Here is a 12,488-nt window from a genome sequence, read left to right on the forward strand (position 1 = left end):
TTTAAATATTAAGCTTTTTCTGCATTTTTGTAGCTAAAAGCAGCTACCATTCAGCTAATAACATATTCAGCTTTTTCTGCATTTTCAGCTAAATTCAGCCATAAATGTTCACAGTTTACAGCATTCGCACGCATTTTCTGCAGGAAATGCATTTTCTAGTTGTATCTTGAGTTTCAATGATTGTGCTTTGTGTGTCATTTACGTATGCTAGCAATTGAAAATAACTGTAAATTCCTACAGTATTGAAAATATGAGCTAAGATTACCGAACCATGACGTGACCATCAGTTTGTCTAAAGAACAAACCAGCAGCCAGCCATGCAGAGCCACGTTAATCAGCAGGCTGCAAGGAAATGTCACAAGCCCACACCACATTGAGGCTTAATTACTAGTGTGTGTGTGTGTGTGTGTGTGTGTGTGTGTGTGTGTGTGTGTGTGTGTGTGTGTGTGTGTGTGTGTGTGTGCGTGCGTGCGTGCGTGCGTGCGTGCATGCGTGTGTTTGTGCGTGTCTGTGTGGGCTTAGCACAAGTGAGGTCAGCCAGCATTTATCCCGGAGAGAAGAGCTGTATGTCAGCCGGACCGTTATTTCATCAGCAGAGCATCACATTTAAAGAATGAATAAGATAAGGTATGTTACCAAAGTACTTTCTCCATGTGACAGTAGGAAAAGCAACATTTGTAAATTAATAAAATAAATGATGGCTGAATTCCATTTAGTAGAGCAGGTTTTTCAGGTTACCAACACGTGTACAAATGTAGCAATTGTCTACCCTGTTCATTTCCTTATTGTGAAGAAATGATAACACTTAATTCAACATGACATAAGCAATTGATAATGTAGGAAACATCAGACAATTGTACATAATCAATTGCAATAATAGTTTGGAAATGTGTTCAAAAGAATTGAGAATCAATAAAGTTTTGTATGATATGCACAATTGATGATGATGTGGAGGTTGAACAAGAATTTAGATTTTTAAGTGAAAATTGGAAAAAAAAGTCTTATATCTTCAACATCGTGCTCTATGTTCCCCCCTCTACACTAACTGCACATGTGTAAACAAACATTTCATAATTCCTGACAATGGACACACAAAGAACCACAGCCAGGAGGCACACGCCTTTCAGGGCAGAACCAGGGAGTTGTGACACATGGTTTAACGACAGAAGGAGCCAGAGGGAATGAGCCTGACTGCAACAGTGTCACAACTGACAACATAATCATATACGTGTGTGTTTTAGCTGGGTGTAATTGCTCACTAACCAGCACTCACTGGTTCATTACTGGTTCAAATGTAAGCTCAAATCTTTGTCACATATTATGTTCCACAGTGGTGTAAAACATTGATCTGAATGCCAGCAGAAATATTTCAGTGTAGGTTTTGATCTTATCATAAAATTAGTTTTCAGGAATAAAATAGGAATCCCATCAAATGTTGGTATAAACACGAGATGTCACTAAAACTATAAGCAAATAATAGCAACGGCTTGGTAGTTTTCTTTTCCAGCCCAAACTGATGAACCGTTTGCAGAGCTCTGCAAAGTAACAGCCAGGAGTTCAGAGCAGCGGGCCGGCCGCTGCATGAAGCTTTGGGATAAGGTTGGGTTTGGTTTTGTTTCTTTATTTTAACATAGAAGTATAATGAAAAATAAAGACTTATATCATTTAGCTATAAATAAAGACATGGTTTCAGTTTCTGACGCCTGTTGCCTGCTAAGGATTAGGTTCAACTCTACTCAAACAGGAAGGAAACAGTACTGTAGGGTTTATTGGGATTTCTCCCGTTTACGCTGCGGGGGTCTAAGGACAGACAGTGTTTGATGTACAAACTGTTAAGCCCCCTCAGAGAAATGTGTAATTTGTGATATTGGGCTGTATAAATACATTTTATTAATTGATTGATATTGATCAGACTTCTACTTCTGTGGGTTAAGCAGGAACCTGAACTTACAGGCTATTCTACCATCCTCCATCCATGTGGCGGTTAAAGGGCTCCATGTGTCTCGGCTGGAAGCACAAAGCCAGTTAGTGATCAACAAAAGAGTGATTACATGTATTGTGAAAGAATGCAGACTGGCCTTCAGATTGATTTCTCTCAGGGTGTGTTCATGCCAAGCCTGTTCTGAGAAGTTTATTTAGGCTTGATTGCAGCACTGGTACAGGTAAACAGGTTCAAACAGAGGGTACACTTAAAAACCACGCTAAAACACCTGCAAGTACACATCCCAGTAAGTGTCTTTCTAACTGTTCTTTGTCATTTTTAAAGAGAAACATCATCTGAATTTAGTGTTAGAAATGTATCTAAGAATCTCATGCAGGATTTTGCTAAAATGCCATGACATATTATATTGTGTTGGCAGGATCAGGGTGGATCTGGGATCAGGTATTCTGGTAGGACAGCAGGACAATGTTATCATAGTGAGAGGATTGGGATAAGCTAGCTCCAGAATTGGATGAGAGTTGTATATATGTTATGATTTAGATATACCAAATTCATTTTAACACTAAGTAAAGCAACTCTTTGATCAAAATGTATTCCAAAATGTGGATTCATTTATTTCCTTTACACATTACAGCCTGATCAGCAGCTTACAGCAGAGCTACAATTCAGACTCCTTTAACATTTAGAAATGCTGCCTCACTGCCAGCAGTGGAGTTCATTGGCTGTATGTCCAAAAAACTGAAAGGATGCGGCCACAGATATGTGGAATATAAGTGACAACATGGCACAGGATAAGGTCCAAAGAGCAGGGGGGGTAAGTTTTTTCTCCACACTAAACCAATAAAAGTAATCCCAGAACCCAAATTCTATAGCCAAGCTATATGATACAAATCCATTATAAATTGTTATTTAAAAGAGGAGCTCTGGGATGATGCTTAATCCTAAATTATGGTTCTATGGAATGTTTTAGTGATGAAATCATATATTGAGATATCATGATACACAATTACACAAGACATCTCGAGATTGTGGTTTTGTTTTTATATGAAACTCTACATTATCACTACCACTGGAGGTCATGTAACCAAAGTGAGATTATAGCTGGACATGTTTTACTTTTTTTTCCTATAATTTCACTTTTAAGTTTTATATCAATTTTGCACAGAAGTTATTCATTTAATGAGAAACACTGTACAATAAGCGTTGAGCCCCCTGTGTTCCCCCCTAAAAGCAGGGTTTATAATGATGATAACATTTTAGTTGGATAGCGACATTATCAATTTTATGTTGTTTTTTTTTTGTGCGGATGACTCTATACAAAACTAGTCATCTTAAAATGTTGAACACTGTCTTTGTCTCTTTTGTCCCACATTAAATGTGCCCCTCTCAAAAAATAACCGGCCCCAGCAAGCCCCCCCCAGTCAAATGTATCCAGGACCGCCACTGCCAATATGTCCCTTCATATTTAGACCAGCTGTAATCATAAACAGGTAGAAATGTGAAGAAACATTTCATCTCCTGCCCCTCACATATCCAGGCAACATTCTTCACAGATCAGGTGGAACTTCCACAGGGCCCCACAAATTAGAGACAAGGTTCCAGACCAACGCTGACCTGTGTTTGCCTCCTGTTTGTGTGAGGATGTTTGCACTTTACAGCAGAGTGCTAATGAATTCCTCCTGTCTCCAGTCCAGCCCCAGACAAACTGCAGTACTCTCATTAACAGCAGATCTGCACAGGATGGATGGTCTCATTAGAATCTGGGGCCCTCCATGCTTTAATTTGCTAAGTTAGCTATAGTATTTTTATTTATTTATCAACTTACACATTATAGAAGAGAAACCAGATCAAAACCTGCTAATTTTATATATGCTGTACCTACTATCACAGTTACTTTCTGGTTTTATTTGATGCAATGGCAATCACTGGTTACTATGGAAACATTTTGATATTTATTTGGTTTCTTTCGCCAAGTCCAGGTACATTGTAGCTGTATCTTTGACTCAAAATTACAACTAGTTAGGCCCGAAGACTTGTGTTACATTTATTGAATCCCCCAATCCCACAACCAGGTGAGACAGCAGCCAGCAGGATTCAAGATTCAAAGGTGTATTGTCATAACATACAAACAAAGGTGTAGTTATGTCATGTATGACAAACTTAGATCGCATGTTCGTCAACAGCGCAATGACTAAACATAAAAAATAATAATAATAATAATAATAATAAAAGAGGAGTCAGGAGCCAGCAGATCTACCGTGGGCGATTCTACTTCCGGTCTAATTAGCCCATATGACATACAAGTTCACAGAAACAAATGTGAAACTATGTCAGAGAACCCTGAATGCTAGGTGTAGCATCACATAAAGGTGCAGCCTGATGCTGCTCTAATTATCGTATACATTATAAGATACAGGCTAAAGCTGTACAGTATATTACAGTAGGCCTAAAGTGTAGCATAGTATAATATAGTACAGTATGTATCCATCGATCGTAAGGCCTTCTAATTCTAAATGCATATGTTTAATCTAAATAAATGATTATTATTACATAGGGAAAATAAGGACAAAGCCCAACAAAGCTGGCCCTATAGGAACATTAACAGTATGTTAACCACTTCACGAGAAAAAGCCATTAAAACCTCGTATTTAAAAACAGGTCTTACCAGTGCTGCTCATGGTGCCAGTGTTCTCCGGGAGATGCTGCTCAGTACGCCGTTGCCAATGACAGGAGGACCGCAGGGGGCAGATCCACACAGCGGAGGACCCGCCGGGGGGGTGCAGAGGGCGGTGCAGAGGGGCTGTCCCTTGCTGTTATGTCGCAGAAAGCTCCCGAAGCAGCCGCACTGAGAAGACAAAGTCCCGCAGACACTGCAGTGTGCGGCTCTCTGAGCTGGGTGTGGGCACGGTGGAGGACGCGACAACAGTCAGGCTACCAGGAACCATAGGCAGGATTTCCGGTGGGACATTTCAAAATAAAGGTTTTCAGAGTGTTTATACTACTAGTCACCTATATATCGTTCTATTTATTAAGTGTTGGTATTCAGTTTCTGTACTTGTTCTTTACCACATTGTAAATATACAACATTTCAAGTAAAACCACTTCATCGAGAATGGTTTGTAACTGGTACTAAAAAGTGTTTAAGTACGATTAGGAAAATGTAGTCAAAGTATTTGATGTATAAGTGCTTATTACAGAAATAAATATTTTTAAATATTTTAAAGCAAAAGGAGCAAATCTTCGCATTTAACTTTGAATAGGTTTGAACAAAAAAAAAAAAACGAAAAATCCCAATACATTTTTTGTCAACCCATTCATAGTCTTAGTTACTTAAATATAATGTGTGATGGTTAAACCTGTAACAAATAACCATATTTTAAAAGTATTTTGTGTCAAAATCTGCATTTATAAAGTATATAAATCTATAAAATAAATGTAATGGAGTAAAAAGTACAAAATTGGCTTCCAAAATGCAGTACAGTACGAGTATAAAGTAACATGACATGGAAATACTGTACTTAAGTATGGTACTTGAGTACATTTATTTGGTTTCTCTATCTGATCTGACCAAAGAAGGGTAGGGCTCTTAAAAGGTGCATATTAAAATGCACCTTATTCATGAATGTAGCAATAAAAAACTGAGTAAATAATATTATTTTCAATCCCCCAACGTTGAATATATTGAAGTAAATAGAACATCAGAACATTAAAAAATATATGGAGCGCAGACTGGTAGGCTACTGGAGAGGAGCCAGTTCACCTCCGGGCCACTTCCGAGGTGCCCTTGAGCAAGGGACTGAACCCCCAACTGCTCCCTGGCGCCAGCTAGACTGGCTGCTTCTCCGCTCTGGACCTCTCAATGCATGTGCATGTGTGAATATAACTGTGTGTATTTGTATGTACCCGTATAAGAAGCATGTATAAAAAAGAGAGTGGAAAACTGAAGGTTTATGTTCTTTTTCTTCTTTATCAGGTTTGGGGTGAGATTTACCTCTCCAATATAGGTGCTTGACTTTGATAAGTCTACATTGTACTTTAAATGTAAATTGTAAACACATGAGTATAAATCAAGTTGTCCAATTGAACTGACCCACAGTGAAACTGGAGGTTTTGGGGCCAGGGCGTGGTTTTTGGGGATTTATCCTGGTAATCCAGCAGGGGTTTGTTTTTTCTACATACGGATATACTAAAACTGAAGGCCTATAAGAAAAATTGCATACTGTTATGAACATAGCCACAGAATAATGAATACGCTTTCATTCTTTTACTTTGAAAGACTCGATCCAAAGCTTCCGGTCTTATGCTCGGTAAACAGGAGCATCTTGTCGCTGTTTGCTCAGCATCCACAGACTGCTCCTCATCACGGCACCGGGCGGACAGCGACACTGTACCGGGGACGTGGTTTCCATTGGGAATGTAGTCTTTTAGAAATAAAACGGCCATTCAAATGGCCAGTGCCCAGTTTATTCTGGACTACAAGCCAGTGCAGTGTAAACAAACTGCGTTGCGAATGTACCTGGCAGAGACAGAACTGCATTTTATTTTTAAACAGGTTGGAAAATCAGTTAGGATGTAACGATTAACCTTTGCACTGCGTTTATTTGTTTGAATAATGTCAAAGCACTTAAGCACAGCAGCTAGACATCAGTGCTCATTTTGTTTCGGTGTCATCTCTGTGTGTGTGTGTGTTGTAATAGCCTACAATTAACTGGGTCGGTGATCTTTTTTTTAAAGCCTCCAGGAAAAACTGAGGCGGAGGAAGTGGAGGAAGATGACCAGGAGATCACTGCAAGAAACATCTTCAGTGAAGAATATGTTAAACATAATTACAGAGCAGATTTTTTGTTTGAGATTTGATCAGTCAGAAATGATCTTCCAGTAAATGCACTGTTTTTCAACAAACAAAGACCTTAATTATATGAAATTATCTAAAGTGTATATACTGTATATAGGAAGAATAACAGCTCCTGAGACCTGGATTACTCCATCCAACACATCCACCCCAGCAGCTCTCTCCACAGCATATTCCTTCTCTCACACACCCAGACCCTCTGGCAGAGGAGGTGGCACTGGTCTCCTGCTCTCTCCCAAATGGAGATTCTCTTCAAGCTACCTAACTTCACTCCTTCCACCTTTGAATTCCATGCCGTCACAGTAACCCATCCTATACAATTAACCATTGTTGTTCTCTACCGTCCACCAGGCGCCTTGGGGGACTTCTTGGAGGAATTGGATCATCTCCTCTCACACATCCCTGAAACTGGCCCTCCCGCTGTACTTCTCGGAGACTTCAACCTCCAGACAGGGAAGATATCTGAACTAACATCTCTGTTAACCGCCTTTGCTTTCTCACTGTCTCCATCCCCACCAACTCATAACGCTGGCAATGTCCTTGATCTCATATTCTCAAGGAACTGCTCTACTTCCAACCTCTCTGTAAACCCGCTCCAGACATCCGATCACTTCTTCATTTCATTCTCTCTACCCCTTTCCAAACATAACAACCTAATCTCTTCTAACTCTGCACCTGTCCGCCGTAACCTTCGTTCCCTCTCTTCCTCTACCTTTGCCTCATTGGTAATCTCAGCCCTCCCTTCCTCTGACTCGTTCCAACTCCTGCCTCCAAACTCTGCTGCAGAAACCCTCCTCTTTACTCTCTCAACCTCTCTGGACTCTCTCTGTCCTCTCACATCTCGGCAGGCTCGTCAGCCCCCTCCTGCTCCCTGGCTAAATGACACACTGCGTGCTAATAGAACCATCCTTCGGGCAGCAGAGCGGAAATGGTGGAAATCCAAACCCCATGACGACCTCCTAACCTATCAGGCTCTCCTCTCCTCTTTCTCTGCTTCCATCTCTCAGGCAAAAAGCACTTTCTTTCAAGATAAGATCCAATCTTCCTATTCCAATCCCAAAAAACTATTTTCCATCTTCTCCACCCTCTTGGACCCCCCCAAAGCCCCTTCCCCCTCCTCCCTTCTGTCAAGCGACTTTGTTAACCACTTTGAAAAAAAGGTTGATGATATTCGCTCTTCTTTTTCTGACTCACCTTTACTCACCGCTGGGTCACCAGACCCNACTTCAAGACACTGGTACTTGCGTACCATGCTGCGAATGGATCTGGCCCTTCCTACATCCAGGACATGGTTAAACCGTACACCCCAGCACGTGCACTCCGCTCTGCATCAGCCAAACAGCTCGCTGCACCCGCACTGCGAGGGGGACCCAAGTTCCCATCAGCAAAAACACGTGGGTTTGCTATCCTGGCTCCAAAATGGTGAAATGAGCTCCCCATTGACATCAGGACAGCAGAAAGCTTACACATCTTCCGGCGCAGACTGAAAACTCATCTCTTTCGACTCCACTTCGAGCGATAGAATTACTAACAAAGCACTTATATACTAATAAAGGGCTGGCTTATCTAAAGCCAGTTGAGTAGCACTTGAAATGTTTGGTTCTATGAAACCTGATGTAATTATATGATTCTGTTTTCTTCAAGTTTGTACTTTGTTGGTCGAACGCACTTATTGTAAGTCGCTTTGGATAAAAGCGTCAGCTAAATGCAATGTAATAATGTAATGTAATAACATAACTAATTGTAAAACATATTTGCAGAATAAAAGGTAGGCTACCATAAGAATGGAACGTATTTACCAGCAGCCTATTATCTTTTGATATGATTCAATAATTTCTTATGACATGATCAAGGGCCTGAATACTCTGTGTACATAACTGCAAATCTATAGAGGAAGACGATGACGTGTGTGTGTGTGTGTGTGTGTGTGTGTGTGTGTGTGTGTGTGTGTGTGTGTGTGTGTGTGTGTGTGTGTGTGTGTGTGTGTGTGTGTGTGTGTGTGTGTGTGTGTGTGTGTGTGTGTGATGTTTATCCCATAGACTGTGGGTTATCCATAAAATGTATGTGGCCCACAATGGAACACAAACATGGTTGTATTGAACTTATCCCCAAATACAAAAGACAGCACAATGTGGCTGATAAGTCAATTCTCCAGTATCAGAATAAGCATCAAATAAGCAACACTCCATAATAGCACACCAACAAACAATGCAATATAAAAACATTGCAGTTATGTGGTTTTTGCTGCTGTTCACCTCTCATCTCTTGAGCTATTCTGCTCATCTCTCAGATGTAATCCTCTTATCAGATTAGTTTGTTTTCAAGTACATTTAGTTTTACCATAAATAATGCAGAATTGTAATTAGTTTCGCTCAAAAATAATCATACAATTGAGTCAGTGAATAAAACTGTGTAGAAGAGGCTGGTTCATCATTTCAAATATTACATTTTTAAAATTAAGATCTAGACATTTTTTTGTGCATTTATTTTATATTATTGGTAATACATAATTTATACTTTGGTAATAACCATGTTTTTTTTCATTCAGTACCAATTAAAATGAATGTAAATAAGTAAATACCTATAATGATAGGGCCTATTAAATACAGTTGAATTAAATATATATATTTTTTATTCCAGAACATCATTGTATTTTGTTATATAAGTCATGAAAAAAATGACATTAAATAAATAAATAAAAATACAGTTTAATTTTTCAGATTAAATATTTGTTAAATACAGAATTAGTTTTGATAGCCTTTTTATTCATACGGTTTTTAATCGCGTTACTTGAGCATGGATGTATTTAGAACGTTTGGAGCCCATCTATATTTTTTATTTTTCTCACTGCGACACCATGGACATGACGTCATAACTGCGCGACTCCAAACAGCATGGCTCTCACTTCTCAGCCTTGCACTCGTGTTGAAAATTAAAGTGTAAAGTGAATCAGAGTTATAACATAACGAACGACATGGATGTTCCCGACGCTAACGACGACAGTTTCGGAATAGAAGTGATTCTTTCTGACGGCGGGAAAACAGCGCCATGTTGTCCGCATGGTGAGTTTAAATCATGGACTGTTTAAATATAAAGCTATTTAAATGCACTGAAGCACCAAGCTGTACACATCCAACATGCTAATAACAAAACTTAAAGTTGCTCTGCTTTGTTATAAATGCACACACTTTCATTATTTAAACGAAACTTTAAAAAATGGCGTGTGAAAATAACAAAATGTAGCTAGTGGCGCAGTAAAATATCACATAGACCTAAGTTGTAATCAGCAGTGGTGGATAAAGTATCCTTTACTTAAGTCAAAGTACTAATACTACCATGTAAAATTACTCCATTAAAAGTAACAGTGCTGTATTGAGAATGGTACTATCTACTTAAGTAAACGCATTTAAGTATGCTCATATATATTTAAGAAATGTAGGCTATGTCTAAAGGCAAAAGCAAAAGATCTTCACATAGGTTTTTTTTTTTTTTTGCAGAAAATTACTTCCAATTTACAACATTGTTCCCAATTCATGTTCTCTCTTTTCATTCAATGTTTTGGTTTAATTTAATTATATTTTAAAAGTTCTTTATAATTTATGTTTGTAAAAATTAAAAGGTACATTATTTCCCTTTTTGAATTGTAGTGGATTAGAAGTATAAAGTTGCAAAATTGAAATACTTAAGTAAAGAACAAGTACTTCAAATTGTACTTGAGTACCGTACTTGAGTAAATGTACTTGGTTACTTTGCACTACTGGTAATCATATATATATTTCACAGAGATTGACTATAAATAGCACGTGTAGGCTATTATGTTGTATTAAGCCATATTGCAGGTAAACAAACCCATCTCTTTAACGTTAATGTCTACTCACTTTGCTGTTAATGTGTGTTTAAGAATTGATGATATTACATTAAAATTAACTATTTTTTTATCACTGAGTTTTTTTTATCTTTCAAGAAGTACATGGTGGCACACCTACCAAAATCACCCTATGTCACTTGTGTTTTTCCAGGTCCAACCTTGCTATTTGAGAAAGTGAGCAAAGGAGGGGAGAAAGGCAGGAGGTTCTATGCCTGCTCTGCCTGCAGAGACAGGAAAGACTGCCACTTCTTCCAGTGGGAGGATGACAAGGTGTCCGAGGCCAGGCTTCTGGCCAGAGAGGCAGAGAACCAGTCAAAGAGACCTCCCTTAACCCAGCAAGAGCGCGTCAAAAGGTCAGAAGTCAATTTACAAAATGTGTACCAGATCACAGTCCTGCGAGGCTTTCTCTGGACCTTGGTCACAGATCGTCTCATATTAGCTTTTACTGGAAGAATGTGTATCTGTTTAATAGTTCACCTCTGGCTCGCAGAGAACTTGCAGCTCCATAGTTTCTTATGTTGCTGCTAACTGGACTCCATCACTTTACCCTTCAAAAACCATACTTCTTCCATCTGTATATATTATCTTCTCACTGTTCCTACATTTATATTGAATTTCAATGTTTCAAAGTAAGAGCATGATGGTTTGTTTAATGTGCCGTTTTTGTATTACTTTAATGAACAGCGGTACGTTAGGTGCATTCTTTATCACCATCATGTTATAGTGATACAGTTAGTTTATTTGTTCAATACAGCCTATTTCGAGCACATTCGTATGCATTGATGTTGTTGAAGTAGGCTACTTAGGCTACGCCACTTTCGGGTCCCGGGGGGCTACATCTGGCGCGAAGCAGCCCCAGAGATAACTCTTTGTTCATACTTTGTGTGTATTCATTCAAGCGGGTCAAAGTTAAGGCCCTGACACACCAGGCCGAAATCGGCCGTCGGTGTTAGTCGGACGACGAAGCGTGCCCTGTCGCCCAAACTCAGTTTGGTGTGTCCCGCACAGTCGGCCGTGACACACCTTATTTGGCCTTTCATGGCCGACGCATGGCCGATTCAACATGTTGAATCGGCCATGCGTCGGGCCGGGCAGTCGGGCCAAATAAATCACTCTGATTGGCTGTTCAGCTAGCGAATCAGTGCATGAGAAGCGAAACGGAAGTGAGGGAGCTTCTCATGCACTGATTCGCTAGCTGAACAGCCAATCAGAGTGATTTATTTGGCCCGACTGCCCGGCCCGACGCATGGCCGATTCAACATGTTGAATCGGCCATGCGTCGGCCATGAAAGGCCAAATAAGGCGTGTCACGGCCGACGGTGCGGGACACACCAAACTGAGTTTGGGCGACAGGGCACGCTTCGTCGTCCGACTAACGAAAACGGCCAAAATGGGCTTGGTGTGTCCGCGCCTTAAGAGCTCAACCCAGTGTGTGTGTGCCGTGTAGCTCCCTCCTGTCAGTGGAGTGCTGCTGCCCCCATGTGTTTAATGGGAGGTGTTGCACGCAGAAGGCTCCCTTAAGGAATTAGTACAAAAAGACATTGATCACATAACAGTGTGAATTCATAGCCTGAACCGGTGGGATGGCCAGCAGCATCATCATCATCATCATCATCATCATCATCATCATCCGTGTGGAGCTTCAACTGAGGTTAATAGGATGTTTAATGTTCTGGTAAATGTCTGCTTGCCTTTAGTCTCAGGTTGCGCTCAGCATCAGCTCTCAGGTAAAACTGTGGTCAATTCAAATATTCAAAGGCTTTATTGTCAGAGGTGGAAGAAGTACTTAGGTCTTGTACTTAAGTAAAAGGGTTAAGGTTAGTGTA

General features: G+C 40.0%; 1 protein-coding gene across 1 annotated transcript in view; it reads left to right on the forward strand.

The window, feature by feature from the left end:
* Positions 1–9,670: 9,670 nt before the first annotated feature.
* LOC104953644 (zinc finger CCHC domain-containing protein 4-like) overlaps positions 9,671–12,488 on the forward strand; it is a 12,305-nt gene continuing 9,487 nt past the window's right edge. The window contains exons 1-2 of the mRNA XM_010780615.1: positions 9,671–9,856; positions 10,814–11,015. Of these exons, the coding sequence (XP_010778917.1) occupies positions 9,769–9,856; positions 10,814–11,015 (290 nt within the window). The 5' untranslated portion in view covers positions 9,671–9,768. The remainder of the gene's footprint in view (positions 9,857–10,813; positions 11,016–12,488) is intronic.

This window comes from Notothenia coriiceps, unplaced genomic scaffold, assembly GCF_000735185.1.
Source record: "Notothenia coriiceps isolate Sejong01 unplaced genomic scaffold, NC01 NC01_scaffold00022040, whole genome shotgun sequence".
Taxonomy (NCBI): Eukaryota; Metazoa; Chordata; class Actinopteri; order Perciformes; family Nototheniidae; genus Notothenia; species Notothenia coriiceps.